Genomic DNA, 20,000 nt, shown 5'->3' with positions numbered 1-20,000 from the left:
ACTCTCCCACTGAAACCAGCCTCTCTAATACTGTAACTCTCCCACTAAAAACCAGCCTCTCTAATACTGTAAACTCTCCCACTGAAACCAGCCTTTCTAATTCTGTAACTCTGACTGAAACCAGCCTAATACTGTAAACCCTCCCATTGAAACCAACCTCTCTAATACTGTAACTCTCCCACTGAAACCAGCCTCATACTGTAAACTCTCCCACTGAAACTGTAAACTCTCCCAATGTAGCCGATAGTTCTAGACCGAAGTCCATCTCTACAGTTCTCCTTTTGCAGCTAATGCTGTGTGTGAGCTGTACATAATCCCCAGCTGTTCCAATCGTAAATCTCACTCTATCTCACTAAGTTTGCTATTAGGGGCAATTATTCCCAGCATTTCCTTCTTCCTTCAATCCAGAAAAAAAGTCCTTTCTGCGATTGATTTCAATTTATTAAACTTTCAACTTGAAATGTTTACTTTCTGATCCTGAATTCATGGTTTTGAACTTTAACGAAAAGTGTGTTCTGCCTGGAACCTATTCATTGATATTTGAGGCATTGTGAGAATGCCGACTTTGCAGGTTTCAGTTTGTCTGAGCTGCTCTCGGAGGGGATAAATAAAGAAGGGTCAGTCACTGTGGGGGAATCATCATTGGTTTAAAACGAATGTGGAGAGAAAAGCGACGAGGGGAGAGATTATAGTGAGTGAAAATTGACAGAGAGAAAGACTTGTGAACAGAGACGCAAAATGATTCTGGATCAGAAAATCGTCTGAAACTGAAAGATAGAAACGAGGCGAACTAAGTAAATAAACTGTCTCAACCAAGCGGATTCAGTGTACCAGGTGAGAAAGTAGTGGGAGCTGCGTGAGGATGACAAGCTGAAAGTTCAGACCAAACCCTCGGCACCTGCGATATGTGAAATATCTGGAATTGACAGTTTTTTAAAGGAAAGAAAACTTCTGTTTTCAATTTGCCGTCGCTTTGGGCAGGGGCTGAGCTACAGAGAAAAGTATCACATTCCGACGGGAACAAAGTGTCCACAAGGTTAGCGACCAGGCTGAAAGAGAATGGAAAGTTAAACCTATTCTGAATCAGTGACAGCGCAGAGATTCCAGGCAGGCAGCACAGTGTGTGAAATGCTGCAGAGATACATATTGTGTACGGTACACAAGGGACAGAGGGAGAGAGATGGACAAAAAGGGCGCAGGGACAGCTCCCTACCGTCACTCTGGCTTGGGGCAGGTCGACCATTTCCAGGGCTCCTGCAGATTCATTCGAGACAGTCCTGGTGCAGTTTCCAGCTTCCTGACATTGTTCCAGTCTCCGGACGCCGAGGCCATTCATCCTTCACCACTTACCCTGTCTCACCAGCTTGGACAGTGCTCGAGAAACCTAGCGACTGCAAGTAAGAGGATGTTGCGGCGTTGGCAAACTGGTCCCTGGCTATTTTGAACAAAATTGTGGGAGGGAAAGAAGAGTCACATTGACTCAAATCTGAGAGGGGTGGGGGTAGCTCTTTAGAGAGCTACAAGAAAAACAACATTTGGATGCACGTGGATGGTAATGTGCAGGTCTCCCGACGTCAATGCAAGACAGGAAATATAGATGGTTAAGAGTCAAAAAGTAGTGGAGGATAGTTACTGTTCAGAATGGCAGGTAGAAAATAACCTTCTACAGATTTATATTTGAATCATTGCTCCTATTCATCATAATAAGATTGACTTGGATGTGTTTCACTCTCCCTTTCCCAGCTCTAATTTATCAAAATAATTACACGACCACTGTTCTGCTGAATTTCACAAAGTGGTCTCTTCACCCTTCCTGATATTGTCACGGGGAACCTGTGCAGCTGGGGACAACCTTCCCGGCCCATGGCACAGTTTTGCAGATGATACTGAATGTGGGGACATGGAGGATGCTGGGGAGGAGACTTTAGGGGGACACTGATGGGCAGGTGGAATGGGCAGGCACGGAACCCATGAAATTGAACACAGATATGTGCGAAGGGAGACGCTTTGGTGAAAAAGCATGAAATGAGGCAATAAAAAATGATTTATGTAATTGTAAAGGAATTTGGGAACAGCAAGATCTGTATGTGGAAGAAACATAGCAAGATTTACAGCAAGATTTCTTCTCTAAGGTGAAAAGAAGCATAAATGACTTGAGGAAAAAGTTTTTTTCGTATAGTGAGTGGTCTGTTATGCACTCCCTGATAGAGGCTGGAGGCTGGTTCAACTGAGGCTTTCAAAGGGGAATTAGATACCTGAAAAAGAAGAATCTGCAGGTTGTGGGGATAAGACAGGATAATGGCACAAATGAAATGTTCATACAAAGAGCCAGGCCAAATGGCCTACTTCTGTATTGTAACAACTGTGTGATTCAGGAGAATGTTCTACAGCAAAGTGTACTGGTAGCTTTTTGAGCTCTTGCTTTCTAGCCCTGTGCGTGATACTGTCTCAAGTACATCCAAATCCTTTTTAAACACAATGCACTTAGAATCATAGAATCCTTATCGAGTGGAAGCAGGCCTCTTGGCCCAGTGAGTCCACACTAACCCTCCAAAGAGCATCCCACCTGGACCTCCTTCCCCAGACCTGTAACTCTGCATTTCCTATGGCTAATCCACCTAGCCTGCACATCCCTGGACACTTTGGGCAATTTAGCATGTCCAAACCACCTAACCTACACATTTTTGGACTGTGGGAGAAAACTGGAGCACCGGAGGAAACCCACGCAGATGCAGGGAGAATGTGCAAACTCCACACAGAGTCACCAGAGGGTGGAGTCAAACTTCGATCCCTGGTACTGTGAGGCAACAGTGCTAACCACTGAGCCACTGTGCCACACTTCTGTTTCCATTTTCTCTTCAACCACTCAGCCAATAAATGAAAGCATATCATATGCTTTCTTGATCACCTTAACTGTTTGTCATGCTGCCTTCAGAAATCTGTACATGTACACTCCAAGATTCCCTACTTTCTCAATTTCTCTGTATCCTACTATTTATTGTATATTTCTTTGTCTTGTTGGCCTTTGCAAGTACACGACCTCACACTCCTCTCAGTTGAATTCCATTTAACACTTTTTTCCCCATCTTCTTTCTGTTGATATCCTTTTGCCATCTACAGTAATTTTTCTCACTTTCAACTGCAAGGCAATTCTTCACATTGTCTACAAAATTCTTATAATGTCTCCCGTATGTAAATCTAAACAATTACTATATATTATAAAGAATGAGTCCTGTGGAATCCCAACGGAAACGGCCTTCCAGTCTAAAAACATGCATTAATCATTAAACTTCCAGCTACTGTGTCAATTTACGATCTTTTTGCCGGTGTCACTTGGACTCCGTGCACTGCTAGTTTTTTTTGGACCTTGTCAAAATCCTTACTAAATTCAATGTTGATCGCATCATGCCTCAGTGGAACTGATTGGATAGTCCTACCAATGAACAAGGACAAGCCTGATGGGCCAAATGGTCTCCTTCTGGGCCAAATGGTCTCCTTCTGGGAATTATCAGTTGTGAACCAATGATTCTTTCATTTCTACACATCAGCAAACATGTTTAATGGGCTGACAATCTTGTTTTAACTCAGCATTAAAAGCTATAAAAGCAGATTAGACCAAGCTTGCCATTAATTTGATTTAATTGCAGAGTAGTTAGTTTTGTTATGTGAATAATGCATTAATTTCTTATCCATTTCTCCATGCATATATTTTGATCCGTTTACAGAATCATAGATTCACAGAATTGTTACAGCCCAGTAGGAGGCCATTTGGCCCATTGTGTCTGCACTGGCTATCTCAAAGAGCAACTACCATTCTCCCACATTCTCCTAGAAACTCTGTACTTTCTGGATTCCTTTTTGAAAAACTCACTTGAATCTGCTTCACTACACTCTCAGGAGCACTGCAAACCTTAATCACGCACTGTATTTTCCTTGTATCACTACTGCTTTTCTTATTAATTACTTTTAACCTGTGCCCCGTCATTGTTGATACTTTCACAAGTGGAAACCATTTCTCCCTATTTATATTGCCCATGTCTCTCATGAGTTTGAAGACTTCAAACAGATCTCCTCTTAGCAATTTCTTCCAAAGGAAAAGATTCTCGACTTCTCCAATCCCTCATCTCTGGAACCATTCTCATCAATTGCCCTTGTTTCAGGGCCTTTTTAAACACACTTGCACCAATCATTGATTTATCAGTGTACAGGGTTGTGAGTGGGTTTTGTTCTGGAGTCTACTTGCAAGTTGGTTTATACACAAGTCAAAACACAGTGCAGGACAATGTAAAACAGTCAGTTGTAAGTACAGGAAATGTTTTTATGTTGGTTCTTTAAAATTACACTCCTGAACGGGATTGCATTCATAAGTACGAGCATTCATAAATCGGATGTTGGTAAATTGGAATAGAAGAGAATTATGTTTATTGGGGACCTCCTCTACTTGTTTCCATGTGTTGAAGACTCTTTGTATCATCTTCACTACTTGACTTGCCACCTGTTTTTGTGTCATCTGTAAACATAGTACATTCACTTTTCTCATCTAGTTGTATGGAGTACTGCATTTAATTTTGAATGTCAGGAAGGATATACTCGCCTTCAAGTAGGTCCAGCACAGACAAACCATAATTAGACTGAGAGTTCTTGAGTTAAATTGCAAGGCTAAATTGCATGGGTTAAGCTCGTATATAGGAGATTGAGGAGTGATCGGATTAGGAAATGTAAAACTTTATTTTAGAAAAAGAGGGTAAATACATGAAACTATTTTGGTTGTGGTGGAAATCAAGAACAAGGGGCCATCATCTTAAATTAAAGCTGGATTGCTGGACAGCAAACTTAGGAAACACATCTTCACACAAAACATCTTGAATTTCTTCCCAAAAAAGTTGTGGATATTGAGAGAATTGGAGTTTTCAAGACTCAGGTTGATAGACGTTCATTATGTCAGGCCATCTAAGGATACTGAAGAAAAGCAGCAACATGAAGTTGAAGTGGATCAGTTTTAATTGAGTTGAATGGCAGAGCAGACTGGAGAAGCTGAATGACCTATTCCTGCTCCTACATTGTTGCATCTTTCAGTTCCTTAAGATTCTATAAATGGTCGTCTGAAAAACAGCAACTCCCTCAGTACTGAGATGTCACACCAGATTATGTGGCAAAATTTCTGGAGGGGAGCTTCAACTCAAGACTTCTGACTCAGAGAAGAAAGTCAGCCATAGCAGCCAGGCAATAATAAACTCTATTTTTGGGTGTTAACTTCGTGAGCAAATAAAAATATTCTGAACATGCACATTGACAACATTTTAGCAATATTTGAAATATCTAATACGTATCTCTCATATGAACAATACAGTCATATTACACCAGTACCTATCATGAAAAAAGGTACTGGATTCCATTCTTAAGTGGGCAATAGCAGGATACTGAGAAAATCATAGTGTTCAGATAGTGCCAACATGGATTTGTGAAAAGAAAGTTCGTTTTGAACCAATCTATTTCAATTTATTTTCATGAAATAACATGCACAGTGAATGGGGGAGCCAGTAAATGTGATGTGCTTAAGATTTCTGTAAGCAGTTCATTAGATGCCACATCAAAAATGATTGCACAAGATAAGAGCATATAATATAGTGATTGACATATTGGCATGGAGAGAGGATTGCTTGGCTAATAGGAGGCAAAAAATAGAGATAAATAGGTTATTTTCAAGTTGGTCATTACAACTAGTGGAATGCCACAGGGATTAGTGCTGGATTATCAATTATTTACAATCTATATCAATTGTCTGGATAAGGGGACCAAATGTATTGCAGTTAAATTTACCAATATCACAAATATGTGTATGAAAGGAGATGTCAAGGAGAGGGTCTGCATATGGATATGGACAGGTTACGTGAGTGTGTGAGATTTAGTATGAGTAAATGTGAACCTTTCAATTTTGGCACAAAGAAAAGCAGTATAATATTTAAATGGAGAGAGATTACAGAACTCAGTGGGAAAGAGGGATCTGGGCTCTGGTACATTGTAATGATTGAAAAAAAGGACCAGGTGAATCCCATTGACTATGAGATCCTTGTTTGGGGCTGTCAGGGATCCCAGGCTGACAGATATAAACAAGAGATTCAGACAGTCTCTGAGAGACTGGCTCTGAGCTGGCTAGTCAGAGCCCATGTGTTGTGCACATGTCAATAAAAGGTGACTTGGTGATGGGATACCAGCCTCTGTGCAGTTATTTCATACATGAATGGCATAACATTAGTATGCTGGTGCAGCAAGTCATTAGGAAGGCGAATGTAATGTTGGTGTTTATTGTAAGGGGAATGGAATATAAAAATAGAGAAATTCTATCGCAGCTACACAGGCTGATGAGACAACTACAGATGTGTACACCATATCTTGACAACGTACAGTTTTAGTTTTCTTATTTGAAAAAAAAGCCATTGATAGAAGATTAAGATTAGATTACTTACAGTGTGGAAACAGGCCCTTCGCCCCGCCGAAGCGCAACCCAGCCATACCCCTACGTTTACCCCTTACCTAACACTATGGGCAATTTAACATGGCCAATTCACCTGACCTGCACATCTTTAGACTGTGGGAGAAAACCGGAGCACACGGAGGAAACCCACGCAGACACTGGGAGAACGTGCAAACTCCACACAGTTAGTCATCTGAGGCGGGAATTGAACCCGGGTCTCTGGCTCTGTGAGGCAGCAGTGCTAACCACTGTGCTACCATGCCGCCCATTAACTTGACTTGTTGCTGGGAAGAAAGGCTTATCTTATGAAGAAAAGATGTACAAGTTAAACATTTATCTGTTGGAGTTTAGAAGAATGAGAGGTGACCTTATTGAAACATATAAGATCCTGAGGGGATTTGAGAGTGAATACCAGGAGGATGTTTCCTCTTGTGGGGAGACTAAAACCCGGGAAATCGTTGAAGGTAAGGACATCTTTTTTTTCATTAAAGGTAATATTTATTTAAGGCAGACATAAGGAATATTTTGTTTCTCTCAGAGTGTCACCAGAGTGTAGAATTCCCTTGCTGAGAATGTACTGGAGCTGGGTATTTAAATTTTATCAAGGCTGCATGAGATGGATCTTTGACAGACAAGGAAGTCAGGAGTTACCGGAGGTAGACAGTAGTATGGCATTGAGATCACAAACAGACCAGCCAGGTTATTTTGAATGGTGAGGCAGGCTCAGAGGAATGAATGACGCAAAAACAGAGAATGTTGTAGAAACTCAGCAGGTTTGGCAGCATCAATGAAGAGAGAAACAGAACTAACACTTTCGAGTCCAATGAATGTTTATTCAGAATTAGACAGTCTCAGAAGGTTAACTCTGTTTCTCTCTCTCTCTCCAAACATGCTGAGATTATCCAGCACTTTCTATTTTTATTTCAGATTTCCAGCATCCACAATACTTTGATTTTATTTGGGTGGATGGCCTACTCCTGCTCATAAGTCCCATGTTCCTAGCAATAACCAGTGTGTTTCCCTTTAAAAACTTCGCCACATGTGGAGAATCCTTTAAAACAGTTGAAAATGGGCTTGTAATGAAAAAAATACAATTCTGGTTCAGACACTGGAAAGTTTTGTTTATGTCTTTAATTTAAATATTTAATGTGAATTCTGCAGTTTTAATGAGGTTGAGTCATTAAGTGTGCAGTAATTTTGCACCTGCTCAATCAGTGGAGTTAAACGCAACGTTATCTTGCAGTGTGATTGTGATTTTAACAAGCTTGAATACTGATAATAACAATGTAAATGATTGTATTGCAGGTTTTCAGTGCTGTGGCATTTAAATAATTTCAATTGGTAACTTTCTGTAAATGGACAGTAAATGAAGAATAATCAGGGTAGAAATTACTGCTCAGCTATTCACAATTCTTTGGTAGCTATCTGTCCATCTGTTCATCGGTCCAGCCATTCTGATGTGGTTCAGTATTAGACCCTTTGTTTGGAGTTAGAAGGTTCATGGTTCTATTATGACATTGGATCACTTCGGAACCTCTTCAACTTTAAATACAATATGTGTTTTTTGATAAAGAAAGGTCATACAGCCAATTGACTGCATATATAAATTCTGTCTGAAAAGAGAGAGAATGGAATGTGACAATGATGGGGGATTTCAAGACTAAAGGGCATATTTTTAGGGTGAAAAGAAAAAGATTTTAAAAAAGACATGAGGTGCAAATGTTTTACACAGATGGTGGTTTGTGTGTGGAATGAACTTCCTGAGGAAGTGGTGGATGTGGGCACAGTTACAACGTTTAAAAGACACTTGGATAAATACATGAAGAGGAAAGGTTTAGAGGGATATGGGCTAGGAGTAGCCAGGTGGGACTAGTTTAGTTTAGCATTATGTTTGGCATGGACTGGTTGGACTGAAGGGTTTGGTTTCGTGTTATATGACTCTATGACCTGAAAAGAAAATGAATTTTTAATCACCTGAAAGTATCTCATACTGTAACATGATGGTAAAGAAAAGTCTGGTTGAAAGATATAATTGTGTTTTCCCATTTTCAAGAATATATAAGGATGGAGTTAAAACTGAACTTCGAAGCCAGTCTACTTGTATTAGCTAGACATCCTTGGGTTGTGAGGGGCAAAGATCTGAGAACAGGCATTTAAACACCCCTACACTGCAGGCAAAGAGAGAGGACATTTATTTTTCTCTGAGTACAGCCTGTCAGCTGCTACTAAAAAGAATTAGGACAAAATAGCTTCAATCAACCTACAAATCAATAAACACCAGATCAACCTTTCAACAACCATCAATACTACAATAGCTACAACATTCAACCATCTATACTTCACAAACAATTCAAAGACTGATCCATTCTTAAAAAAAGAAATAATCTATTTGGACTCACCTCTTGCTTCTAATCTGTGTAGATGAGTTATGTTACTGTTTCTTCTCGCGTTTAGTAATTAATAAACTCACTCTTTTTGTGAAGTCAAGAAAGCCTGGATAAACTGGCTTCATGAAAGGGAAACTGTGTATAAAAAGAGGAACCAATAGATGTGTTGTATTTGGACTCCCAGAAGGCTTTCAACAAAAGATTAAGTCATAAAATAAGAGCCAACAGTGTTCGAGTTGGTATAATGGCATGAATTGAGAATTGGCTAATGAGCAGGAAACAGAGTGCGGCTGGCAAACGAATGTACTGTAGCCAAGTTTGCAGACAACACAAGACTAGGTAGAAGGCTAGTTGTGAGTGGGATTCAAAAGTTTACAGAGAGATATTGATAGATTAAGTAAGTGGGCAAAAAGTTGGCAAATGTGAGGTTTTTCACTTTGGAAGTGAGAACAGAGGAATAGAGTATTACTTAAATGAAGAAAATTTGTAAAAAGGGACTTGGGATACCTGTGTACGAAACACCAAAAGCGAGCACACAGCTGCAGCAGGTAATCAGAAAGGTAGGTGGAATGTTGGCTTTTATTTCAACGGGGTTGGAGTAGAAGAATGGGGAAGTCTTACTGCAACATTACAAGTTACTGGTGAGACAACTGGAGTACTGTGGGCAGTTTTGGTCCCTTTATTTAACAAAGGTATAATTTCATTGGAGACAGTTCAGAGAAAGTTCACTAGGATGATCCCCAGCATGAAGGGATTCTCTTTGGAGCAAAAGGTTGGAACTCTACTCATTGGAATTTAGAAGAATGAGAGGTGATCTCATTGAAAAATACAGGATTCTTAATGGGCTTGATAGGGTAAATGCAGAGAGGATGTTTACCTCTCACAGGAGAGTCTAGGACCAGAGGGCATTGTCTCAGAATTAAAAAGTGTCAATTTGAGACTAATTGAGGAGGAATTTCTTCTCTCAGGATTGTGAGTCTTTGGAACTCCTTGCCACTGACAACTGTGGTTTTAGGAGTCCTTGTGTATATTTAAGTCTGAGATGGATAGATCCTTGATCAGTCAGGGAACCAAAGGTTATGGGGAAAAGGGCAGAATGTGAGGACTGTCAGATCAGCCATAATTCTATTGAATGGCAGAACAGGCTTGAGAAGCTGAACAGCCTGTTCCTATTTTCTATGGTCTTATGATCTTTTGAAATGGAAGTTAATTTGGATCTGGAAAGGGATCCATTTAAAATTAACCTTGTTGTGACCAACCAGGGAGTGGGTGCATCAACAAGGGGAGCCAGTTCACTCCTCCTCACCTGGAAGCTTGAGGTATCCCATCTGGAAATATAACAAATTAGGAAGATTCACCTGGAACCGGTCATAACATTTCACTGCTATAATAAGAGAATTGAGTGGGTATAATTTTGATGAAATGGTGCCTCTGTCTAATCACATTAAGATTTTCTAAGTATCCTGCTATAACTTCCTTAATAATGAATTCTACCAATTTTCCTATGATGGACGCTTGACTCAGTTGTCTATTGTTTTCTGCTTTCTGTTGCCCTCCTTTCTGAATTCCGATTTTCAAATTCACTGTAACCCTTCCACAATCAGAGACTTTGTAAGATTATAACCAATGCGTCTATTACCCCTGCTGTCATTGTTTTAGGTTCTATAGGCAAGCAATCTGTTCCTGGGGCCCGTCAATCTTTACATTAAATGGTTCTCCTAACACTTCTTCCCTAATGATCTTTGGTTATTTTTAAGTTCCTCCCTCTCCTTTTTAATTTGATTTCAATCTTTGGAAAGTTTCCTAAGTGTTTTGTGATGTAGACAGACACAAAATGCTTGTTCACTGCCTCTGCCATTTCCTGATATTCTATGGTCAATTCCTCAGTCTCACTTTCTGAAAGACAAACGCTATTTTAAGTTATTCTTCTCCGATTTAAATGTTGCAGAATCTATTACCCTCCATCTGTGTATTACTATCTAGTTCTCCAATACTCTGAAATGGACTATTTTCTCTTTTTTTTAGTCATTCTTCAGATTCCTAAAATCCAACCAATCTTCTGACCTGCCACTAAGCTTTACAGATTTGTACAGTGTTTCTCAACTGCCTTATTTAGTCATGGTGTTACCTACTTAATGAACAGTTTTTATTTCTCATTGGAATGAATTTTTGCTGAGAGTTTCTCCCTGCTATAGGAAAGATGTGAAATTTGAAAGGGTTCAGAAAAGATTTGCAAGGATGTTGTAGGGGTTGGAGTATTTGAACTATAGGCAGAGGCTAACTAGGCAGGAGCTATTTTCCCTGCAGTGTTGGAGGCTGATGGGGGACCTTATAGAGATTTATAAAATCATGAGGGGCATGGATAGGGTGAATAACCAAGGTCTTTTCCCCATGGTAGGGGAGTCCAAAGCTAAAGGACATAAATTTACAGTGAGAGGGGAAAGATTTAAAAGGGACCTAAGGGGCAACCTTTTCACACAGAGGGTGTAGTGCGTATGGAATGAGCTGCCAGAGGAAGTGGTGGAGGCTGGTACAATTACAACAATTAAGATGGGTATATGGATTGTAAAGATTGAGAATGATATGGGCAAAATGCTGGCAAATGGGACTAGATCAGTTTAGGATATCTGGTCAGAATGGACAAATTGGACCAAAGGGTCTGTTTCTGTGTTGTCCATCTCTATGTCTCTGTGTCCTGAAAAGACTACCGCTACATCACTACTTTTAACCTAGTTTTCCACATTACTTTAGTTAGCTCTGCCTTCACACATTTATAATTACCTTTATTAAAGTTTAAAATGGAATCTTTATAATCTTAATTTAGTTTTTAATTTTATACTCACACTTCTCTCCTTGAAACTGAACAAGAAATTCTACTTTATGATCACTGTTACCTTTACCCTGAGTTTATTGGTTCATCCTGTCTCATTGCTCATTACCGAGTCGAGAATAGCCTGCTCCTTGGTCTTGCTTTAAGACATTTTCCCAGATATTCTCTATGAACTTATTTTCCAAGCTACATTTTCGATTCTGATTCACTCAATCTACATTAAGGTTAAAGACCACATAATTGCATCTTACACACAATTATTTCTGAATGTATACATGATCTACAGTATAGCTACTGTTAAAGTGCCCATAAACTACGTATAAAAGTGACCTCTTACCTTTCTTATTTCTTAGAGGAGAAAGTGAGGTCTGCAGATGCTGGAGATCAGAGCTGGAAATGTGTTGCTGGAAAAGCGCAGCAGGTCAGGCAGCATCCAGGGAACAGGAGAATCGACGTTTCGGGCATAAGCCCTTCTTTCCAGTTCCGTTTCTTATTTCTTAGGTGGACCCAGATATTCTCTATGAACTTATTTTCCAAGCTACATTTTCCATTCTGATTCACTCAATCTACATTAAGGTTAAAGACCACATAATTTCATCTTACACACAATTATTTCTGAATGTATACATGATCTACAGTATAGCTACTGTTAAAGTGCCCATAAACTACATATAAAAGTGACCTCTTACCTTTCTTATTTCTTAGGTGGACAAAACTGTTTCTATATCTCGCTAACATGATCTGTTAATACTGTACTAATGACTTGCTTAACTAACAGACCTACCACACCAGCTTTTCTTAGTTTTCTAATGGAGATGTTAAATACCCTACAATATTCTGGTAACAGCCTTGCAACCCTGCAACGATGTCTCTATAAGAGGTATCAGGTCATAAATATTTATTTTTATATGCACTGATAATTCATCTAATTTGTTATAAACACTACCCAAATTTGAATACCCAGCCTTGGATTCGTGAAAAGGAAATCCTATTTAACCAATCCATTTGAGTTTTGAAGGAAGTAATAAGCAGGATGGATAAAGGGAACCAGTAGCTATGGTGTACTTGGATTTCCAATGATAAGGTTCCACATCAAAGATTCATGCTTTAGGTGGTGACATTTAAGTGTAGATAAACGATAATGGAAGCTATGAGTTGGAATAAATGAATCTTTTCAGATTTGCAAGCTATATTAATCTCCTCACAAGGATCAGTGCTGGTACCTCAAATATTTACTATTTACTATGACTTGGATGAAGGGACTGAAGGTACAGTGGCTAAATTTGCCAGTGAAACTAAGATGGGTAGGAAATGAAAGTGTCAAGAGGTAGAGAGAGTGAAAAGGGATATGGACAAAGGGGTCAGTTTCCTTGGATAGCTGGTTCACAATGGAGGAGAACGTGAGGACTGCAGATGCTAGAAATCAGAGTCAAAGAGCGTGGTGCTGGAAAAGCACAGCTGGTCAGGCAGCATCCAAGGAACAGGGAAGTTGCATTTCATCAGGAATCCTCGGATGCTGCCTGACCAGCTGTGCTTTTCCAGCACCACGCTCTTCGTGGCTGGTTCACAATGCAGAATGACAACAACAATGCGATTCAATCCCTGCATTGGCTGACATCATTAAGAAGGTCACATCATTAAGAAGGTCACATTTTTCCACCCTTGCCTGAGGTATGGTGATCCTCAGGTTAAACCACCAGTCTCATCCTCTCTAATTTGACTACTCTCCCCCACACGTCTCCTCCAGCACATTTTGAGTATGACGGTGAAGCTGATCACCCACAGCAGCAAGATGCATGGTCAATGTTAAATATTAAAAACAGCCATAAAGATTTCACCTCCATATCAGTTTGATCTCTGCCCCTGAGATTTGTACAATTAGTAATCTGCAGTCTGCCCTTTCCCTTTGAAGCTACTAAAGTTCATAAGTTTCAACCTTATTTTGATGGTTAAATTTCTTTTGCTTTTGCTGAATGTATGAAATTTTGATGATCTGTGAAGCTCTTATGCATTACTGTCTCTGCTTTCTTTTCCTGCTTCTTCTCAGAGTTCAACAATATGCTTTTATTGATCAATCTCCTGTTCCCTGCTGTTCCTCAGTTATCTTCATCTGATTTTCTTTCTTATTGTTAAAGGCATTCAGATGATTTAGTTCATCAAATTGATCCTGCATGCTTTCACTTAGGGTTAAGTTATTATAAAAAATGAGAGAAAGAGAATATTTAATTTTGTCTCCCTTCCGAGATAGCACGTATTACATTAAGAGATAAACTGTTCACCTACTTTATTGCAAATAAATCTTGTAGAACAGCGACAATGGCTGAAAAGTAACACTGGGTACGCATCTCAAATGTAGGAACTGTGCTTTTATTTTGAGGGCAGAAGATAACTCCAAATCTCATTAGGATGAGGCATAGCTCCTTGATTAGTCAGAAAAGCAGATAGAAGCAGGTGAAAATAAACAGTCACATAGCCACTTCTGGTTGGGAAACTAGCTTGTATTGTTTGTATGTCATAAAATCTAATACTATTATTGGTCAATATAATAATAAAATTATAATTAGAGAAACGCTCACTTATGAATCATAAATTAGTTTTATGATTGCAGGACTAACACTTGCTTGGGTATTTTGGCCTGTAAAAATGTGTTGCTCCATGTATTCCAGTAAAAGTAAAGTTGCCATTGGGCTGCTCTCTCAGAGAGAGATCACTGGTGGAGGTTGAACTTGAGGGTCACCACACCTCAGGCAAAGGAGTTGCTGAGAAGGAGAATCTTTCATGATAACCTCAGCTAGTGTAGGAATTGAACCCACGCTGTTAGCATCACTCTGCATTGCAAACCAACTGCCTACCCAACTGAGTTTGTTTTATTTGAAAAAAAATTTTCTTACTGTTTTACAAAAAAAATTATAAAAATAAAGATACATAAGAATAGAGATAATACAACATTATTGTATTACATTAGTATTAACAATAACTTACCTACTACTCTACAGGGTACCATTGTCTCATACTTAACTTAGCTTAAGTTAAATTAAGAACAAATTAAATAAAATGAAATTAAATTAAATTAGAATTAAATTACATTACATAACATTACTCCACTCGCCGCAACTCCAGCGAAGCTCCCGTCCACAGGACCAACAATTGTTATACCCATATTTACTAAGTCTATCCTCCCAGTGGTCCCCGGACAGTCAAACCTGGCCCTCACGGCTTATAAGAGCCCGAATCAGTATCGCCAATAGATCCGTGTCTATGTAAATTAGAAAGGACTGCCACATCTTATAAAATTGGTCTGTTCAATGGTGTACCATATTTGTAAGATAGTCTTGGGGGACATGCTCCATCACAAGTCTACGTCATTCCGTAAGACCTGGGGGGTTTTCTGATATCCAGTTCATTAGAATGTTCTTCCTGGCAGAGCGCGTAAGAATGCTACATAACCTCTTCCTGGGTTCACCCAGAGACGGCAGATTCAGTATTCCCAAATGAAGGGATACTGGATCCGCCTTAACTTCAATTCCCAGGATCCTCCCAGTTCATTCACTATGGTACCCCAGTATCCACGACTCTTGTGGCAGGACCAAAAGCAATGTATAAGGGTTATCTGTGCTAATTTTACATTTGGGACATCCTGGAGAAGATCCTTTCTTAAACTTTGCTAACTTCTCTGGTGGCATATGGGCCCTGTGAAGGATCTTCAATTGCATAGCTTGTACTTTATTCATATTGAATTTTTCTTCACATTCTCCTCCCATGTTACTGATGAGATTTTTTCTCCTAATTCCTGATTCCAGATCGCATGGAGTCTCTCCATATCTCCCAAGGCACTCCCTCTCTGCAAATGATATATGGTACTGACAGAGAGAGAGTGCCCCCTGCATCGGAGCACTCTTCTCTCTATGTTCGACTTGTAGGGCTGAGCCAAGAGCGTTGTCTTCTTCTGTATATAATCCCTAACCTGAAAATATTGGAAGAGGTGACTAGGAATCCCGTACTTCTGACTTAACTGGTTAAAAGACATCACGACCTCTCCCTCAAATAAATCTCCCAAACAGGAAATTCCCCTATCCTCTCATGTTTTGAAGCTGAAGTCTATTGTCCCCGGCCTAAATCCTGGGGTTCACACTGATCACCATTGAGAGCTTACCATGGCAAGTTCGACAGCAAATCTTTTCCTACTTGGATATATGATCCTTGTTGTGTGTAGGCTGTGTCTGCAAGTCCTTCTATCAGGTAGCTAGTGATAAGTAAGTGAACTAAATAGAAGTATTTCCTGCTGATTAAGATTTTTGAGGCACTATTTAATCTAACTGTATCTAACATTTAAATACAAAATCATATACCGTACATTTTAAGCACACTGCTCTACTGAGGTTCAGCAATTTATTCCAATGAAATCTGAGATAAAGTTTATTTTGAATGGTGGAGTTATCGCTATTTACATGTTCATGAGAAATCAAGGGCACTACTTGCATGTTTTTTTTGGTTTGGACTGCACACAGATAAACAAGGTTTGAGGAGTGGAGGGACAACTGAAAGTGGAGGCAGAAATATAGAGGAAAGGGAAGGAGACTAGAATAACAAGGGATGTTGGGAAAAAGTACCTAGAAGCATTATGATTTTAAAAATTGTATTGGTTGACTAAGCATTAATTTTTTTAAAAAATCTTAACTTTTCGCTCTTAAACTTTGATGTTTTAAATTTGACTTCTTGATTTTGTTTTAAAAAAAAGGAGAACTTGGCCTATTGTTAAAGTGCTTGATTTCTTAGTTGGCACAGATATCTGAAGGAACATTTATGGTATTACAAATAATTAAAATTAACAATGCCCAAAAACAATTCAGCCTCTGTCACCCAGGCATTTTTGTAATGTTGCAATCTGCCTTCTATTTTTATAATTTAGTGATTTGTGTTATAGAAGTAGTTACTGCCTTTGCTGTTGAATTCATGTATCGCTGGACACCGGAGTGCATCTGGGAAAATTAAAAAACAGTGAAATTCACAACTGATCTTGGAATGAGCTGCCAGAGGAAGTGATGGAGGCTAGTACAATTGCAACATTTAAAAGGCATCTGGATGGGTATATGAATAGGAAGGGTTCGGAGAGATATGGGCTGGGTGCTGGCAGGTGGGACTAGATTGGGTTGGGATATCTGGTCGGCAAGGACGAGTTGGACTGAAGGGTCAGTTTCTGTGCTGTACATCTCTATGACTAATGGGGTGAACGGTGAGGTCTTAAGCAAGTTTCCCTCGCCCTGCCGCATTATTCTCCATGCTTTCACTGTATTTAAGATAATTGGGCTCTCACAATGCTCAGCCACAGATCTCATCTTGTCCAAAAAACAATAAGTTAACAAGGGGACACCTTGCCCGCGAGGCCTCGACATCAAGCCATATTGATCTCGAGTCATTACGCACCCAGTCACCCACGTATGACAACAGGGCGCCTATTTGGTATCTCTTCAGATCCCGAAGATCCACCCCCCCCCCCCCCCCACACCCCCCCAACTCCCCAATACCCTGTGGGAGTTGCAGCTTAGTAAATTTAATTAGGGGGCACCTATGGCACCAAATAAAGGACCCAAGCCTGCTGGTAAACCTCCGCAGCACCTGTCAGGGCAGCAACAACGGGAGCATCCTCATAGGGTAGAATAACCGAGGAAGAACATTCATTTTAATCAGGGCTATGCGGCCCAGCCACAATATTGGTAGCCCCTCCCACCACTGCAAGTCCTGCTTTATCCCATCCAACAACTGCACAAAGTTAGCTCTATACAGCTGATGGAAGACAGGGGTAATAAAAATTCTTAGGTAGAGAAAATCTTTTTGCGACCACCGAGAAGGAAACTGCGTTCCATCCTCCAACTCAGGCACTTCCACCAATCCTCCCACTGGCATGACTTCTGACTTTGTAAAATTTATCCTGGATCCCAAAAAACTGCCGAATAATTTAATTTTTTATATGAGCCAGGATACGAACTTTTCCGGGTTAGCCAGAAACAGAAGGACATCATCTGCACAAAGAGTAATTTTGTGCTCCCCAATTCCTACTTTTGGTGCCGCCATTTTAGGGTCCTTCTGGATGGCCTCTACCAAAGTAAATAGCAGCGGCAAGAGAGGACATTCCTGTTGGCTGCCTTTCCCAAGACTAAAATTATCCGCTTTTACACCATTCGTGATGACCGCTGCCTTGGGGTCATTATATAGCACTGCCACCCACTGAGTAGAGGCCCTCCCAAGACCAACACAATCTAGAACACCAAAGAGATATGACCACCCCACCCAATCAAATGCCTTTTCTGCATCCAGGGAGACCACCAAGCTCGGAATCAATCTCTGCTGACATACTTGTACTATATTCAGTACCCTTCTGATATTGTTGGAAGGGCTATTGCCCTTCCTAAAACCCCTCTGGTCTTCTTTTATAATAACAGGCAGTACTTTTTCCAACCTTAGGGCCAGGACCTTTGAGAAAATTTTGAAGTCTACATTCAATCACGAGATAGGTCTATCCAAGTCACAATCCTCGGTGTCTTTCCCTTTCTTTAAAATAAGGGAGATATTGGCTTCCATAAGGGAGGGCAGAAGGCAGTCCTGGCTATACATCCCCAGAAGTGGCTCAGCCAACATGTTTATAAACACCTTGTAAAACCTGGATGGGCCAGATGCTTTGCCACTTTGGAGCTGCCGTACCATCTCTTGTATTTCTTGTGTCGTCAGGGGTGCATTTAAAAGAGAAGCCTACTCTGCGTTTATACCGGGGAGGTCCAGGTTTTCAAAAAAGGATTCCAATCTCGCTACTTCTTCCTCGCAGCCCTCCGACCGGTATAACTCTGCATAGAATTCCCGAAATCCAGCATTAATCTTTTTCAACTCACGCGTGATGGCACATCTCTCTCCCTAATAGATACAATGTTCTGCGGAGCACTTTTCTTCCAAGCCAGATACCTGGCTCATCCCCATATTCGAACAACCTTTGCTTGCAAAGGAGACCCCGGCCTCCGCCGCCTGCATGAGCACTGAGTCCAGAGCAGCCTGGAGAGCCGTGACCCACTGTAACTGCACCACAAATGGCCTGTTACAATATGCTGACTTAGCTGCTTTCAACTGGGACTCAAGCATCCGCTGCTTCTCCCCTCTCTGTCTCTTTCCAGTTGTTGAATATGAGATAATCAGAACCCTTAAGTACATCTTGGTGGTCTCCTAAAGCACCCATGGATTACTGGCTGTAGTCCAATTGATGTCACAGAAGGCCCTGTACTCTACAAATTTGCCATTCTTCAACAGGAACGGATCCATGCATTAGACTCATGGTTCCAGATTTCTATTGAATTCAAATTCAAAAGCCCACATGGGCTTTTTTTTATTTGCACATCATTTCAGAATATGAAAATAGTGGAATTGACTGGTGTCCAGATAACAGGTAGAAAATATTTACGTGTATTTTTACAAGGAGCACATTCTTAGATCAGAGCTGTCCTTTAACTGCCTTTGCTTTAAGAGTTGTCTTGAGACTCCAGTAAATTGCTGCTTTTTAATCAAAGAGAGAGAGAGACGTAAAATATTCACTATGCCTTAGTATACAGGTTGTATCCCTTCAGTTAGGGCACAGCTCTTTAGCCTTGCATGTCTTTGTAATATCAGTGCCGAACACAGTCAGGCTGATGGATGACAGTTGGGAAAAGATTTTTCAAGCTGCTGTCACCTTTTCAGTCTTTAACAACTAGCAGCCACCACTAGCTTTACTGCCCACTTGCTTGTGGTTTTCTGTTTTTAACCCATGTAACATGCACCAGAAAACTTCAGTTCTTGCTGAGCCAGTTACATTGAAGTTAACTTACAAAGCTAACTATTTACATGGCTACAATATCACAGACTTACACACATTGCCTAGGTTCTGATTACTGATGTTACTGCACACTATACATACATGACTGACTGTTGAAACTTTATTGCTGGAACAGCACAGCAGGTCAGGCAGCATCCAGGGAACAGGAGATTCGACGTTTCGGGCACAGGCCCTTCTTCGGATGCTGCCTGACCTGCTGTGCTGTTCCAGCAATAAAGTTTCAACTTTGATCTCCAGCATCTGCAGACCTCACTTTCTCCTCATACATGACTGACTGACTAACTGCAGAAAGTGAGGACTGCAGATGCTGGAGATCAGAGCTTAAAAATGTGTTGCTGGAAAAGCGCAGCAGAAGGGCTTATGCCCGAAACGTCGATTCTCCTGTTCCTTTGACTAACTGCAGACACAACACTGACTCAATTACACTGAGACAGTGACTAATGGCAGGGCAGG

At 40.5% G+C, this 20,000-nt stretch overlaps 1 protein-coding gene across 3 annotated transcripts in view; it reads right to left on the bottom strand.

Annotated features, from left to right (window-relative positions):
• Nucleotides 1-1,599, bottom strand: part of opn4a (opsin 4a (melanopsin)) — a 72,229-nt gene extending 70,630 nt beyond the window's left edge. For 2 of the 3 annotated variants that reach the window (XM_043678707.1, XM_043678708.1), the window contains exon 1: nucleotides 1,214-1,597. In XM_043678707.1, coding sequence (XP_043534642.1) covers nucleotides 1,214-1,336 — 123 coding nt within the window. In that variant the 5' untranslated portion in view covers nucleotides 1,337-1,597. Of the gene's footprint in view, nucleotides 1-1,213 lie in introns of all 3 variants that reach the window. The other variant, XM_043678709.1, reaches the window with a different exon arrangement.
• Between the last annotated feature and the right edge of the window lie 18,401 nt (nucleotides 1,600-20,000).

The sequence above is a fragment of the Chiloscyllium plagiosum genome, chromosome 38, assembly GCF_004010195.1.
Source record: "Chiloscyllium plagiosum isolate BGI_BamShark_2017 chromosome 38, ASM401019v2, whole genome shotgun sequence".
NCBI classification, from domain to species: Eukaryota; Metazoa; Chordata; class Chondrichthyes; order Orectolobiformes; family Hemiscylliidae; genus Chiloscyllium; species Chiloscyllium plagiosum.
Note: the sequence above shows the minus strand (reverse complement) of the source record. Positions and strands in the feature narration are given on the sequence as shown.